Source organism: Nycticebus coucang, chromosome 5 (assembly GCF_027406575.1).
Source record: "Nycticebus coucang isolate mNycCou1 chromosome 5, mNycCou1.pri, whole genome shotgun sequence".
Classification (NCBI taxonomy): domain Eukaryota; kingdom Metazoa; phylum Chordata; class Mammalia; order Primates; family Lorisidae; genus Nycticebus; species Nycticebus coucang.
The window spans coordinates 87,703,091-87,719,991 of record NC_069784.1 but is presented as its reverse complement, the minus strand read 5'-3'; the positions used below and the strand labels follow the sequence as shown (position 1 = coordinate 87,719,991).

The following is a 16,901-nucleotide window of genomic DNA, read 5'->3' as shown; positions in this document are numbered from 1 at the left end:
TAAGAAAGCCCAGTGAGGGCGGCGCCTGTGGCTCAGTCGGTAAGGCGCCGGCCCCATATACCGAGGGTGACGGGTTCAAACCCGGCCCCGGCCAAACTGCAACCAAAAAATAGCCGGGCATTGTGGCGGGCGCCTGTAGTCCCAGCTACTCGGGAGGCTGAGGCAAGAGAATCGCCTAAGCCCAGGAGTTGGAGGTTGCTGTGAGCTGTGTGAGGCCACGGCACTCTACCGAGGGCCATAAAGTGAGACTCTGTCTCTACAAAAAAAAAAAAAAAAAGAAAGCCCAGTGAAGGAAGGCTAAAGATCCCTCCCACTCCCACATTCAGTGGTGTGAGATGAGGGCAAGGGCTTTTGTTTTGTGCCTTTTTCAGGATGGTCCTTCCTGCAGTGACAGAGTCAAAGCTTGGGCATAATACTGCGTTAAATGGTGCAGACGCCCCCACCCCAATTTAGGTCCACCTAGAACCTGTGAATGTGACTTTATTTGGAAGTAAAGTTAAAGTAAGTTTACATTGGATTAGGGTGAACACTAAGTCCAACGTGACTAGTGTCTTTGTAAGAAGAGGGAAATTTGAACACATAGGCACAGAGGGAAGAAGGCCCTGGGGAGACACAGGCAGAGTGTGGAGTCAGGCTCTGGTAACTCCACTCCAGTCCTTAGCAAGGAACGCTAAGGATCGCAGGCAATCACCCTGAGCTAGAAAACGCAAGGAAAGATTCTCTGCTATGAGCTTCAGAGAGAACACAGCCCCGCAGACATCCTGATTTCAGACTTCTGGCCTCCAGAACTGTGAGATAATAAATTTCTGTTGTTTCAAGCCACTCAGTTTGTGGTAATTTGTCACCGCAGCCCTAGGAAACAGACCCACACATTTATCAAGCTGTTCTTAGACGCAGTCAGCAGTAAGCTGGTGACCTTCCCTTGGTCTGACTTGCATTCTCGTCCAACAAAGAGGAGCCTGATTCTCAATCCCACTGCCTCCCACTCCTCCTCCTCAGCTGATCTGACATCCACTGTGTACTGGGGAGACCAGAATCTGTTTCCACAGCACCTTTCAGTAGCTTTGTTCAGATTTAAATCTATAAATCTGTTTAAGTAGTCTGAATATCCCATCCAGAAGAGTAACAGGTATTTAAACATTACATGGCTATTAGTGCTCCGAAAGATGCCTGGCCAGAGAACTGTAGTGGGTAGAGCGGAAAGAGTAAACGCAAGGAAGGCCTCACTGAACCTACTGAGACAATGGACCTCAACTATACATTCTCAGTATTTCATAAGCCCTGTGACTCTTGCATATGAGAGAAAGGTGAAATCATGACTGATATCAACGAAATGTGGGGAAAAAAAGAAAGCGGTGGTAGTAATTTTAACATACACAAAGTAGGATTTAAGAATGCTTTAGACACTACAGTCTTTGTCCTTTAGGCTCTCAGAGACCTGGGGTTACATCCTATCACTGACTAACTGTTACACTACATAAATTATCCTCCCGGAGCCTCTGTTTTCTTATCAGTAAAATGGAGATAATATTTAGCTTCCTCATAGAGCAGCTAGGAGGATCACTTTAGTTCACTGGTGTCTAGGAGTCAAGAAGTGTTAGCTTTCATCTTCACTCCACTGACTTTCTGAAGAAACACACCCAAACCATCATTCTTTCCTCAAGCCTCTGGTCTTCATCTCCACTGCTTTTTTTTGCCTCTGCATTTGGTCATGCTTTCCATTTCATATGAAAATTAAGTGTCATTATTTTTATTATAATGAGGCTAGGACTCTTTCAGCTTCTCAATCCCCCTTCCTTCCTGTGTACACAATAGTACTCTCCTCATTCACCTTTAGAAGCCACCTTTTTCTCCTTTCCATATGAAGCCCCATGTGCCTGGATCCTGTCCTCTGGGTGCTCCATATTTTAGCCCCACTATTTCCTATTTTCCCACTATTGTTACTTTTTTTTTCTTTTGGCCGGGGCTGGGTTTGAACCCGCCACCTCCGGCATATGGGACTGGCGCCCTACTCCTTGAGCCACAGGCGCCGCCCTATTGTTACTTTTTCTTTCTCCACCAGCTCATTTCCCTCAATACATGAAAAGTTCCTTTCTCTTTTTTTTGTAGAGACAGAGTCTCACTTTATGGCCCCCAGTAGAGTGCTGTGGCCTCACACAGCTCACAGCAACCTCCAACTCTTGGGCTTAAGCAATTCTCTTGCCTCAGTCTCCCAAGTAGCTGGGACTACAGGCGCCCGCCATAACGCCCGGCTATTTTTTGGTTGCAGTTTGGCCAGGGCCGGGTTTGAACCCGCCACCCTCGGTATATGGGGCCAGCGCCTTACCCACTGAGCCACAGGCGCCGCCCAAGTTCCTTTCTCTTATTAAAAATGAATGAAAAGAACCTGGCACGGGGCTTGTGCCTGTAATCCTAGCACTCTGGGAGGCTGAGGGACAGATCACTTGAGCTCAGGAGTTAAGAGACCATGATGAGCAAGAGCTGAGCGCTGTGGCAGGTGCCTGTTGTCCCACCTCTAGGGAGGCTGAGGAAAGAGGATTGCTGAAGCCCATGAGTTTAAGGTTGCTGTGAGCTACCACACCATGGCACCCCACCCAGGATGAGGGAGTGGGAGTCTGTCACAAATAAATAAACAATCCAAGAAAACAAAACTCTCAAATCTCTTTTAACCACAGTAGCTACAATCCTATGTTTCTCTTTCCTGTCTTAGCCAAGCTCCTACATTTTCTTTTTAATGAACTTCAGAATTTATTTAAATGGAGAAGCTGTCTGAACAGGAGGGAAAAGAAAATTAAAAAGTAACATCTATGGGCTGCGCCTGTGGCTCAGTGAGTAGGGCGCCGGCCCCATATGCCGAGGGTGGCGGGTTCAAACCCGGCCCCGGCCAAACTGCAACAACAACAAAAACCGGGCGTTGTGGCGGGCGCCTGTAGTCCCAGCTACTCGGGAGGCTGAGGCAAGAGAATTGCGTAAGCCCAAGAGTTAGAGGTTGCTGTGAGCCGTGTGACGCCACGGCACTCTACCAAGGGCGGTACAGTGAGACTCTGTCTCTAAAAAAAAAAAAAAAAAAAAGTAACATCTATGAGAAAATAGCCAAAAGGTACTTAGTGCACGTTTTGTCCTTTCCTCTTACAGGTGAGGGACTAGAGGCAGCCTGGACACACTTTCAATTCCTGAATTCTAAACTTCATTGCACAAAACGCCACTTGAAATATGTATTAAAACCCTCAGCCCAAGACAGTTTTTCAAAGCTGAAAGCTCACAGGAGAGGTGGGGGTGAGATAACATGGAATGTGCAGCCTTGGTCCCTGGGAGTCCTGGTGGGAGGACAGAGCAGCCAGGAGGCAGCACCTCCTCACGCAGGCCACCCTGGGAAGGTCGCAAGAGTGAACAGGGAACAGAGGGACTCTGAGTAAAGGTGAGAAGGAACAAGTCCCGGCCAAGCCGATCATTTCCATGATGGCTCATTTAGCATTTTCTACTTACATTATCAAGTTCAATCCACTGAACTTAACTTACAATTTTTTAAAATGGTAATGGAAAACAATTATTATAGAATTGCTATTTTTATGTTTAGCAATTAAAAAATCACTAGCTTGGGTGGCGCCTGTGGCTCAGTGAGTGGGGCGCCGGCCCCATATACCGAGGGTGGCGGGTTCAAACCCGGCCCCGGCTGAACTGCAACCAAAAAATAGCCGGGCTTTGTGGAGGGCGCCTGTAGTCCCAGCTGCTGGGGAGGCTGAGGCAGGAGAATCGCGAAAGCCCAAGAGCTGGAGGTTGCTGTGAGTCCTGTGACATCATGGCACTCTACCGAGGGTGGTAAAGTGAGACTCTGTCTCTACAAAAAAAAAAAAAATCACTAGCTTTTTATAAAAATTCCTTCCAACAGATCATTAGAATCTATAAAACAGCAGGAATTTCACAAGGACTGCGAGGAAGTTGTACGTTGGACTCCCAGACAGGAGCTACTCCCATTGTGGGCGGCTGATAACACTGTTCTAGGTCATGCAATTAGTATCTCATGATAAATACTTTAATCTGGGTGAAGACTGCACAGTTAAAGACACAATTGCACGTTCAGATGAAGCAGGAGTGACCTCAGGTTTGCACGGAGCTTGGAGCTGAGAGCACTGCAATGCTCCTCAGGAGTCGTCCTCCTTGTCTTTAATTTCAGAAATTCTGTCTATAGATTTAAGGATCTCGGCAACATAATGTACACAGCTATGATTTAATTAAAAAAAAAAAGAAAGAAAGAAAAGAAAGGATCTCAACAAGAAGATTCAACGTTTCGGCTCCGGAAACCGGCCGCTTTATGGAAGCCTGTGCGCTGTTCATGACGACGTGGAGGTTCTGCAGGGCCACATGGGTGTTCTGCTTCACAACAGTCAAGCTGGCGCCCTGGCCTGACCTCACAGCTTTGTTCTCACGTTTGAAGTTGGAAACCTGAGCTGTCATGAGCTCCAGGTTCTGCTCCACCAGCTGAACCAGAGACTCCAGGTCATGGTAGTCCCTTTCCTCCTTGATCATTTTTGCTTCTAATTTCCGCTCAAGTGTCCTCACCATTTCTGTTTGAGTTTCAGAGAAGCTCTGAAGCTCATTCAGTCTTCTTAGCTTAGAATTTTCATCTTTCAGCTGCAGCGTCTGTAGGTGCCGGTCTCCCAGAGACTCCTTGAGCTGCAAAGTCTGTGCCCAGGACTCCCCGCTGGAGATCCCGGAGACAGACGAGAGTCTGTGTCACTCACTGTCCACGAGGGCAGAGACTTGGGGCCCGTCAGCTCCGACCGAGTGGAAAAAAATGACAGGTACGTGCCACAGGGTGATGTGCTGGCAGCGACCCTTGCAGAGTGCGTCTGCTCCATGGCGGAGGGCAGATAGGACCCAGTCCACCCGTCATCCTCATCTTCCTCCTCGTCTAGGAGGTCGCCAGCTCCTGTTGGGTCTTCGAAAAATGGCCGCTGATATTCCAGACCATCCCCCACCGGCTGGATGGAGAGTTGTGGTCGAGTCTCACTGAGTGCCTCGCGGCTTCCTTTAATAAAGTCTGTTGGTTGCGTCTTCTTTGGACAAGCTGAGGCTCTTGGTTTTCAGAAATTCTTTTTTTTGTTTGTTTTTTTGTAGAGACAGAGTCTCACTTTATGGCCTTCGGTAGAGTGCCATGACATCACACAGCTCACAGCAACCTCCAACTCCTGGGCTTAAGCGATTCTCTCAGCCTCCCAAGTAGCTGGGACTACAGGCGCCCGCCACAACGCCTAGCTATTTTTTGGGTGCAGTTCAGCCGGGGCTGGGTTTGAACCCGCCACCCTCGGTATATGGGGCCGGCGCCTTACCAACTGAGCCACAGGCGCCGCCCGGTTTTCAGAAATTCTTTAAAAGAGAATGGATCTGCCTCTTCAAGATCTTCAAGTTTGTCATCGTCGGCAATGACGAGGCTCCGGGCTGGGGACAGCCGGTGGCGCCGCGGGACTGGCGGGCTGGGCCTGCTTAGCCCGGCAGCGGCGGCTCCGCTCCGCCCGCCCCCGTCGCCCGCCGCTGCTCCGAGCCAGACAGCCGAGGCTTCCGCGCTCCTAAATTTTTTGCCCACTTAAATTTTAGTTAACCACCCAAGGGACCGTAACAAACTGGTCAACATAAGGAACTAGGTCTACTGTACTGATATGTACGAGTGGTGCCTATCTGGTCTATGAAAATTAGGTCAGCTGGGCGGCACCTGTGGCTCAGTAGGTAAAGCGCCAGGCCCATATACCGAGGGTGGCGGTTCGAACTGCAACAAAAAAATATCTGGGCGTTGTGGCCGGTGCCTGTAGTCCCAGCTACTCCGCAGGCTGAGGCAAGCGAATCGCCTAAGTCCAAGAGTTGGAGGTTGCTGTGAGCTGGGACAGTACAGCACTCTACCGAGGGCAATAAAGTGAGACTCTGTCTCAAAAAAAGAAAGAAAGAAAATTAGGTCAGCTAATGATGATTGAGATGGTAGGGAGGTGGTCAAACTCTGGAGTTCTACTGTATTTGAAAGGAAACATCTCATGGATCAAAATTCAAAAAGGCATACATATTAAAAATTCTCCTGGCTCAGGGCCTGTGGCTCAAGAGGCTAATGCGCCAGCCAACATACACCTGAGCTGGCCGGTTTGAATCCAGCCTGGTCAGGCACCAGTGGTCACAGCTAGTTGGGAGGCAGAGGCAGGAGAATTGCTTGAGCCCAGGAGTTGGGGGTTGCTGTGAGCTGTGATGTTACGGCACTCTACCCAGAGTAGACAGCTTGAGGCTCTGTCTCAAAAAAAAAAACACAAAAATTATCCTGTTTACTCCCAATTTTCAAGGACACAGTTCCCCTTCCCTGAGCAAACAAATCCTCGTGGTCTTTTTAGAGCTAAGCCTATACATACATGAAAAATGCGTGCTTTTCCTTATTTACAAAAATGTTAGCATATTATGATATGCTAACTTTTTTGTGTGTTTGTTTTTTGAAACAGAGTCTGTCTGTTGGTGGGGCTAGAGTACCAGGGCTTTAGTGTAGCTCACAGCAGCCCAAAACTCTTGGGCTCACACATTCTTCCTGCCTTATCCTGGAGTAGTTGGGACTACAGGTACCTGCTGCAACACCCAGCTACTTTTCCTATTTTTACTAGGTGGGGGTCTCAATTTGCTCATGCTGGTCTGGAACTTCTGACCTCAAAGGATCCCCCCATAGTGCTAGGATTACAGACATGAACCGTTGCACTTGGCCCTACGTGTTAACATATCATAGACACTTCTGATAATTGCTTTTTTTTAAATCACTTAAAAGTGTGTATTATAGGTCTTCTCGTATTGGTATGTAAGCAATTTATTCCCCCATTGTTTATGTCTTCAGAAGGACAGATGCCTGAAAAGTGGATTAGACATGCAAAAGATGGGCGGCGCCTGTGGCTCAGTGAGTAGGGCGCCCGCCCCATATGCCGAGGGTGGCGGGTTCAAACCCGGCCCCGGCCAAACTGCAACAACAACAACAAAAAAAATAGCCGGGCGTTGTGGCGGGCGCCTGTAGTCCCAGCTACTCGGGAGGCTGAGGCAAGAGAATCGCGTAAGCCCGAGAGTTAGAGGTTGCTGTGAGCCGTGTGACGCCACGGCACTCTACCAAGGGCGGTACAGTGAGACTCTGTCTCTACAAAAAAAAAAAAAAAAGACATGCAAAAGATTTATTTGAGGGGATGCGTATTAGGAGAAAGGGGAGTGGGCGGCACCTGTGGCTCAGTCAGTAAGGTGCCAGCCCCATATGCCGAGGTTGGTGGGTTCAAACCCAGCCCCGGCCAAACTGCAACCAAAAAATAGCCGGGCGTTGTGGCGGGCGCCTGTAGTCCCAGCTACAGGGAGGCTGAGGCAAGAGAATCACTTAAGCCCAGGTGTTGGAGGTTGCTGTGAGCTGTGTGACGCCACGGCACTCTACCGAGGGCCATAAAGTGAGATTCTGTCTCTACAAAAAAAAAAAAAAAAAACAAAAGGAGAAAGGGGAGTAAGGTTGAGGAGCCATCAGGCTGTGGTTCAGATCTCACCCCTGTGAAGGGAAGAGGGACTGAGGGAGAGCTGGGTAAGCGGCGATTTGGATTGTGTCACAGTTCTTAAGAAAGTTTCAGCCTGGCTGACAGAGCATCCTCAAGCCAAGCTGCCCATTAGAGGAATCTTGCATCTTTTGGGAATGGGCCTGCCTTAGTATCCTTGCTGGGCTCAGTCATGGGCTGGGAACAGTTCATGGGACATGGTTTTGTGCAAATGGCAGTGTAGGTTCAGACCTCAGCAGCTGGGCTTCCCTGCTGAAGGAGATCTGAGAGTAATTTTTCACAGCCTTCACATTATTTTTAGGGTTGCATAATCATTTATTAATGGAAGTGTCATACTTATCTGGTCTCTTCTCCATGATCATTTCTCTTGTTTCTAGTCTTTTCTTACTACGAAACAATGCTTAACGAATAACCTTGTTTTATAACATCATGCTTATGGAGGGAGTACCACAAGTTGGGAAGGAGTAGGCTCTGAGATAGAGATTAACATATAATCTCTTTATTAGGGAGTGTGCTTGGTATCAATGTCTGTGGAAGGGAAAGAAAGTAAGTGGGAGTGGGGAGACTGAGAAGTTGGTCTGCAATGCATTCTTAGTGTTGGCCTCAATGAAAACCACAGCGAATTCTAAAGATAAAATGACCTGTTAGAGTCATCCTGAAGTGGGGTGTGAGAGATTTGGGCTTTTATACCCCTGCATGGATCAATCATTAGAGATAGGTTGTTCCAGGAAAATGGCATGACTGTAGGTGAGGTGACTCTTCAGCCAAGGCAATTCCTGAATGTGCTACCAGCTGAAGGTTGTCTGTAACAATACTCCCAGCAGCAGCCTGGGAGAATACATTCTTTAGTCCTAAAGAGGGATCTTGGGGGGCACATCCGAGCATCCATCTCAAGGAATATGATTGTTAGATATATTTTTTAGATGGTATTGGTGGGTCTTTATATATATATATATATATATACACACACACACATATATACACATTTATAATTTCAAAATATGTTGTGAAAATAAAAATATAATGTTTTTTTTATTGCTTTTTTTTTTTTTTGGCCGGGTTTGAACCCGCCACCTCTGGTATATAGGGCTGGCGTCCTACTCCTTGAGCCACAAGCACCACCCAATATAATGTATTATTGATACGTAGTTTGGCAAAATATACTTTCACTGGCAATGTAGGAGAGTATCTGTTTCCCCATATTTTGTAACACAGAATGTTCACAGATTTTTAAGTTATTTATTTACATTCTTAGAAACAGGGTCGTGTTCTGTCACTCAGGCAGGAGTGCAGCAGTGTGATCACAGTTCACTGCAGCCTTGAATTCCTGGGCTCAACTAATCCTGCTTTAGCCTCCTCTCCCCTCCTACCCACAAATCCAGCTACCACACCTGGCTAAGTTTAAAAATTTTTATTTTTTTATTTTTTTGTAGAGACAGAGTCTCACTGTACCGCCCTTGGTAGAGTGCCGTGGCGTCACACGGCTCACAGCAACCTCTAAGTCTTGGGCTTACGCGATTCTCTTGCCTCAGCTTCCCGAGCAGCTGGGACTACAGGCGCCCGCCACAACGCCCGGCTATTTTTTGGTTGCAGTTTGGCCGGGGCTGGGTTTGAACCCACCACCCTCGGTATATGGGGCCGGCGCCCTACTCACTGAGCCACAGGCGCCGCCCAAAGTTTTAAAATTTTTTTGTAGAGAACAGGGTCTTTCTATGTTGCCCAGGCTAGTCTTGAACTCCTGGCCTCTAGCTGATCCTCCCACCTGAGCCTCCAAAGTGCTGGGATTATAGGTATGAGGCACTGTACCCAGCCTTTTTTAGCTATTTAAGTAAATAAGAAGTTTTTTTTTTTTTTTTTGGTAGAGACAGAGTCTCACTTTATGGCCCTCAGTAGAGTGCCGTGGCATCACACAGCTCACAGCAACCTCCAACTCCTGGGCTTAAGCGATTCCCTTGCCTCAGCCTCCCAAGTAGCTGGGACTACAGGCGCCCGCCACAACGCCCGGCTATTTTTTTTTGTTTTTTGAGACAGAGTATAAGGTATGTTGCCCTTGGTAGAGTGCTGTGGCATCAGAGTTCACAGCAACCTCAAGCTCTTGGGCTTAAGCGATTTTCTTTTCTCAGCCTTCCAAGTAGCTGGGACTACAGGCGCCTGCCACAACGCCTGGCTATTTTTTGTTGTTATTGTCATTGTTGTTTAGCAGGCTTGGGCCGGGTTCAAACCCATCAGCCCCGATGCATGTGGCCGGTACCCTGACCACTGAGCTATGGGCGCTGGGCCTAAATAATAGGTTTTTATTATAATCTATATATTTTTACTAACACACTTTTTCAGTTTCTATTTACACTCAGATACATACTCTTAAGTCCTGGCTCTGGCATTTACTAGCTGTCTCAGTTTGTTCATATTTAAAATGGGAAAAATAGAACATTGTTGGTTCACAGAAAACAATATCCGCAAAGATGGCACTTTGACATGTTGAACTAAAGCAGCAGCCTCTAGGTCTCTCTGATCTTTCTCCACTCCCTTGTAACTCTGTCCTCTGTGCATCCTAAAGCACTGGATGAGTCTATTTTCTGAAGTTCCCTTATGTACCTAGAACCATAGAGGAACACCATTGCCTTTAATCCTCTCCTTGCAATTTCATTAACCAGAGAAGATTAGAACTTTCATCACAGAGGAAGAGACTGAAAATTAGATACCACATTGATACCGGAATTTCAGGTTCTTGGTCTTGGTGATTTGAAGAATAAATCCACAGACCACAGATCAGGGGTAAGACAGAATTTATTTACAGAAAAGAATACGAAAACACTAAAGCTCCCGGAGAGAAAACCCAAGTCAGGGAGGAAAGCTCTCTCTGTCTCTCTCCATCTAGCGGTATATGTAGGTGCAGGGGTTCCTTGGCCAGGAAATGAATGGACACAGTCTTCTGCTGGGGCGAGGTGAATAAATGTATTAATGAATGGCCATAGTCCATTCACGGAATTGAGGCCTAGGAAACTTACATGAAATTGACCTAGGCATAGGAAATGGGGGTTCCGTTTTTAGTCACAAGAGTAAAGGGAAGGAGACACGGAGGCGCCAGTGTCTCCCCAGTCATTGTTCCGCTCCTTTGGCTATTGGAGCCTCCAGTGGGGGTGGGAGTGGGAGCCTGGCTGAGCTAGCTGGGGCGCCACCGTGCCACCTGTCCTGTATCAATATCTAAAGCCCAGATGAATTTTGTTCCAACTATCGTCTATTGTCTGGTCCCATTTAGTTTCCAAAGAGAACCATTTACTAACTGTTGTCTGAGCACTGGGTCCATTCATTTCTCCTAAAAATCATTTATGACCTTTCAAAATTGCCACATTTTCTCCATGAATAAGGTTATATAAGATTCTGAATCTCATTGAATTGTTGGTAATAATCCTCCTGTGATTCTTCTGTTTATGCACATTAAATAAATTTGGATGCCTTTTTCTTCTATTAATCTGCCTATTGTCAGTTCATTCTCAGCAAACTTTCAAGGGAAGCCAAAAAGGAGCTTTCCTTCCACCCGCTACAACATACATTATAGGCATATTTTGAGAGTTTAGTTATGTAATGAATGCAAAACCAAACCTTTATAAATAACATCCAACCAAAAAATATTCTCCACACCCCACCATCATACACTAAGGACTTCTTCTAAATTTGTACTTTTTTTTTTTTTTTTTTGAGACAGAGCTTCAAGCTGTCTCCCTGGGTAGAGTGCTGTGATGTCACAGCTCACAGCAACCTCCAGCTCCTGGGCTCAAGCCATTCTCCTGCCTCTGCCTCCCAAGTAGTTGGGACTATAGGCGCCTGCTACAACATCCGGCTATTTTTTGGTTGCAGCCGTCATTGTTGTTTGGTGGGCCTGGGCTGGATTCAAACCCGCCAGATCAGGTGTATGTGGCTGGCGCCACAGCTGCTTGAGCCACAGGCACGGAGCCAGGCCATACTTCTTATTGCCAAATAAAAATACAGAGGGTTCAAAAAAATGTATACACATTTTAGGAAAGGAAAAATCTGTATTAAAATTGTAATACATGAGTCACACTTGACTTCTGAAATTACAATAGTTACAAGATAACAAATGTGTTGTTGGTATATATTGAGTATTATAATTTTAATACTTTTTTTCCCTTTCTTTTTTTTTTTTTGAGACAGGCTTTCAAGCTATTGTTCTGGGTAGGGTGCTGCAGCATCATAGCTCACAACCTCCAACTCGGGCTCAAGCGATCCTTTTACCTCAGTTTTTCTACTTTTAGTAGAGATGGGTCTCACCTTTGCTCAGGCTGGTCTTGAACTCATGAGCTCAAGCAATCCACCTTGGCCTCCCAGAGTGCTAGGATTACAGGTGTGAACTACCATGCCTGGTCTGTTTCTTTCCTTTCTTAAAATGTATTTTTTGCACGCTCTGTATTCATCTATGTATTTATTTCTATCTTGATGCCCCATAGGCACTTCAAATTCCACATACCCCAAACTCATTTTCTCTCAAAAATTATTCCTGTTCCTGTATTTCCCAGTTTTCCAAAGTTTTTACCATATAACTGAAGCAAAAACTTTGGTGTTATATTTGAGTCTTCCCTTGCTCTAAATTCTACATTAATTACCAAGTCCTGTTGAGTTTTATTCCTAGGTAATTCCAGTGTATGCCTTTTCCTCATCGACACATTATTCCATGGTTTGGATTCTTATTTTTTTTTTTTGGCTGGGGCTAGGTTTGAACCCGCTGCCTCCGGCATATGGAAGCGGCGCCCTACTCCTTGAGCCACAGGCGCCGCCCTGGATTCTTATTTTTAATCAGTGTTAATGCAATAGCTTCTTTACTAGTCACACCTTCTTCCAATCTATTCTAAACACTTTTGTCAGATGAGTTTTTGAGTACACAAAATTGATTACCGGCTCGGTTTGGTGGCTCATGCCTGTAATCCCAGCACGTTGGGAGGCTCAGATGGCAGGATTGCTTGAGGGCAGGAGTTTGGAGGTTGTAGTGAGCTATGATGAGGCCACTACACTCTGGGGTGGAGGGGAGAGGAGAGCAGAGTCCCCCCCCCCAAAAAAAAAGACTGATTTATTACTCTCCATAGCTCAAGGGTCTTTAATTTTTTTTTTTTTTTGTAGAGACAGAGTTTCACTTTATGGCCCTCGGTAGAGTGCCGTGGCATCACACAGCTCACAGCAACCTCCAACTCCTGGGCTTAGGCGATTCTCCTGCCTCAGCCTCCTGAGTAGCTGGGACTACAGGCGCCCACCACAACGCCTGGCTATTTTTTTGTTGCAGTTTGGCCGGGGCTGGGTTTGAACCCACCACCCTCGGTATATGGGGCCGGCGCCCTACTCACTGAGCCACAGGCGCCACCCAGGTCTTTAATGTTTTAATGGCTTCCTACTGCCTACAGGATAACGAAAAAAAAATTTTTTTGGAGACAGAGTGTTACTCTTTTATCCTGGGTAGAGTGTTCTGGCATCATAGCTCACAGCAACCTCAAACTCTTGGGCCAAAGTTATACTCCTGCTTCAGCCTCCTGAGTTGCTTGGACTACAGGTGTCTGCCACAGCGCCTGGTTAATATTTCTATTTTTAGTAGAGATGGGGTCTCTCTTGCTCAGGCTGGTTTTGAACTCCTGAACTCAAGCAATCCACCTGCCTCAGCCTAGAATAATGAAATCTAATACTTCCGCTTGACAGACATAGCTCTTCAAAATTTGAATTTTGCTTATCTATCCAGGCTGTTCTGGGCTGGATAACATTACTTTTTCCTGCCTTAATCTTTAATATTCAAACTAATTGCATTTCTCAGATTATATCATGTTCTCTCACGATATATGTGCCTGCTGTTTTGTCACATCATTCCTTGTTCTCTGCTCCCCCACTTGTCCTTTAAGTCAAGTCCTACTCTTTCTCTACATTTTGGCTCAAACCTATGTACTTCACGAAAATGTCCCCAATTCACCTGGAACTCTGCCTCTTTTATCATTGCTTTTTGTACCCACATAGTTTGTTTTTAATTTGCCTGCATGTTTATTTCTTACATAGGTTTAATTCCTCAGTGAAAATAGCCAATTTCTGTCTCGTATATCCAGCACTTATTGTAGTGCCTAGCAAGAAGAGACCATCTCAGATTCCTTTTGATTAAAGATACCTTCAGGGGATATTATAGTAAATAAACAATCCTTTCTCCATCCCTCTCATTTCCAAGTTCCTTTCAAACCCTAGCAGGTAATTCACTATTAACTTTCCTTACCTACCAGTTCAAGTAGAATTGACCATTCCTTTCTTTGTGCTCCTACTAACCGTGTTATATACGCACTAATCACGTTTAAATTTGTATCCCAAACATGTGAGACTTAGGCACACCTTTGTAGGGGAGGAAAAATGTCTTTCTTCTACTTTTCTAGGTTGTTTGGTTTTTCGATAAATTAAGTTGGCATAAATCAGATTTTTTATTTTGAGACACAGTCTTACTTTGCCGCCCTTGGTAGAGTGCTGTGGTGTCACAGCTCACAGCAATCTCAAACTCTTGGGCTCAAGTGATTCTCTAGCCTCAGCCTCCCGAGTAGCTGGGACCACAGGTGCCTGCCACAACGCCCGGCTATTTTCAGAGATGGGGGTCTCGGTCTTGCTCAGGCTGGTCTCGAACCTGTTAGCTCAGATAATCTTCCTGCCTCTGCCTCCCAAGTGCTGGCATTACAGGCGTGAGCCACTGCGCCTGGCCCGCATAAATCAGATTAACAGGAGAAAATAATTTTAAGTATGTATGCTCCGGAGTCACACAAAATATGACTCAAAGAAGGGCCAGATGATAGCCCAGCATCCTCACCTATGGAAAGGCATGGCTAGGAGAGGTGATCCCTGCCTGTAATCCCAGTTGTAGGTTGAGGCAGGAGGATCTTTGAGCCCAGGAGTTCAAGACCAGCCTGGGCAACACAGAGAAAACCTGTATCTTAAAAAAATAAACAACTCTGGGCGACGCCTGTGGCTCAGTGGGTAGGGCACCTGCACCATATACTGAGGTGGCAGGTTCCAACCCAGCCCCGGCCAAACTGCAACAAAAAATAGCCGGGTGTTATGGCGGGCACCTGTAGTCCCAGCTACTCAGGAGACTGAGGCAAGAGAATTGCCTAAGCCCAAGAGCTGGAGGTTGCTGTGAGCTGTGACGCCACTGCACTCTACTGAGGGCGATAAATTGAGACTCTGTCTATAAAAATAAATAAATAAATAAATAAATAAACTAACAACTCCCTCCTCACAAAATCAAAAGGAATTCGACCCAGTAGGGTTTCTGGGGGCATGGTGGAGACAAATTAAGGGAGGGATGGGGAGAGAAAGTAAGATGAATAAGTTTCCTTGTTATACAGATAAGCCTCTCAGGAGATAAAAAGTTGACCAGAAGCGGCTCTCCATATTTACCTCATTAAAGAAAATTTCCTTCATAGATATAAATTTCTCTTTATAAAAGGGGAGTTTTATTCTTTTAGGCAGCAGAGTGGGAAGTGAAGCATTTTTCCTGTGTGGCTGGTTCTCAATTTCTTCTAACTAAAAGTAATCAATATGCCAAACTGCATATTTTAGATTCCTACAGTCATTTTGGGGTGAAATCCTGAGCCTTGACACTATAATGAATCAACATTCACCCTGATTCAAAGGAGGGCAATTTTAAATTCTTTTTTTTTTTTTTTTGGCTGGGGCTGAGTTTGAACCCGCCACTTCTGGCATATGGGGCCGGTGCCCTATTCCTTTGAGCCACAGGCGCCGCCCCCAATTTTAAATTCTTAAACATTCTAGGGCAATCTCACCATTATACATAGATTGTAAAAAATTCTTTACAATCCCACCCAAAGGATTGTTTTTAAAATGCTGTATCCTCCAGGCACTTTAATTGTCCTTAGACAGATGGCCAAAGCTTGTCTGCAGGAACAGCATATGCTAGCAGAAAACCAACGAGAGCGCCAAGCAAAGTATGATCGGTTGTTGGGGCTCAGAAGTTACATGTTCTTTTCAGATCAATGCAAGAAACCGCTGTACGTTTAGGTTTTGAAATACGGTTTCTGCATCCTAAAGAAAAAAGATTAACCTATCAGGAACAACCGAGCATATCCAATTACCAATCAAGAGCGGGAAGGAAGCCAAAGCCTGGGGATACCCACGCACCGACGAGGACGTCATTCCCTAGTCTCAGCCAATGAGAGGCTAGATGAGGGCGGGGCAATAGGCGGACCAATTGTCTTAGAAAACAAACAACGAACCGCAGTACAACTGCTCTAACCACAGTCCTCTCCTGTGGAACCGCTGGAGAAAACTCCTGACCCAGGGGCTTACTGCATGCTTTCCACTCTCCTGTTCACCTTATGGCAGCTACAATGCAACATCCTTTTGCCACTAGAACAAGGGCCTTCTTTCCGATACCTCTTAGAGAATCGCAGAAAGCACACTGTAACTTTGCGCTGTCTCCCTTCCCAGGAACTAGGAGTCCGCGCTACCTGGGAGGGCAGCGCAAGTGCGCATGCGTACATGCCTTACGAGGGCGAGGCCGTGGAGGCCCGCGGTAACCTGGGAGTTGTATTTCCTACGTGCCCCAGTCTACTACTGCTTGAGGCCTTCGGGACTACATTTCCCAGGAGCCTCTGCGACACTGGGCGGGCGGGCTGGTTTGTTAATGAGCTCGAGGAAGCCGCGGCGCAGCCCACTAGGTTTCAAAACAAGGAAATGAAGGGGGGAGGCGGGACTGGGGGTGCCTGCGGGAGCCGCCGTCGCCGCTGCCGCGGAGGAGAAGGAGGAGGAGGTGGCTGCCGCCGAGGAGTCCCTTGCTGAAGGCGGACCACGGAGCGGCGGGCGGCGCGCGCGCGCTCGAGAGGCGGCTGTTAGAGAAGTGGAGCGGCGGCCGCGGGGGGAGGAGGAGGAGGAGGGACTGAGCGGCGGCGGCCCCCGCGTCCCGGTGCCTCTATGGGGGAAGCAGACAATGGATTATGATTTCAAGGCGAAGCTGGCGGCGGAGCGGGAGCGGGTGGAGGATTTGTTTGAGTACGAAGGGTGCAAAGTGGGACGCGGCACCTACGGGCACGTCTACAAGGCGAGGCGGAAAGATGGGTAAGAGCAGGGGCGGGGGGAAGTAGGCTCGCTCCGGTCCTCGCCCTGCCTGCCACTCGGCGGGAGGGGTGGGTTGGAACCCAGCGGGCGCTACCTGAGGGGCGAGGCGGAGGTGGTCGCGAGGCCGCGTCCCGGGGCAGACTCGAGGGACGCCCGTTCTGCCCGCCCCCCTCGCGCGGCCCCGTCGCGCCCCTCGGACTCCGGTGGCGGAGCCGGGTCGGGGGCGTCTGTGCGGTCCCGGAGGGCGGGCGCCCCGGCGTGCGT

General features: G+C 47.3%; 1 protein-coding gene and 1 pseudogene across 2 annotated transcripts in view; one reads left to right on the top strand and one right to left on the bottom strand.

Moving 5' to 3' along the window:
- Positions 1 to 4,142: 4,142 nt before the first annotated feature.
- LOC128585538 (endosome-associated-trafficking regulator 1-like) lies at positions 4,143 to 15,716 on the bottom strand (annotated as a pseudogene).
- Positions 15,717 to 16,274: 558 nt separating this feature from the next.
- The window catches only part of CDK19 (cyclin dependent kinase 19), a 187,973-nt gene continuing 187,346 nt past the window's right edge, over positions 16,275 to 16,901 (top strand). Inside the window, exon 1 of one of the 2 annotated variants that reach the window (XM_053591882.1) lies at positions 16,275 to 16,637. In XM_053591882.1, coding sequence (XP_053447857.1) covers positions 16,510 to 16,637 — 128 coding nt within the window. In that variant the 5' untranslated portion in view covers positions 16,275 to 16,509. The remainder of the gene's footprint in view (positions 16,638 to 16,901) is intronic. The other variant, XM_053591883.1, reaches the window with a different exon arrangement.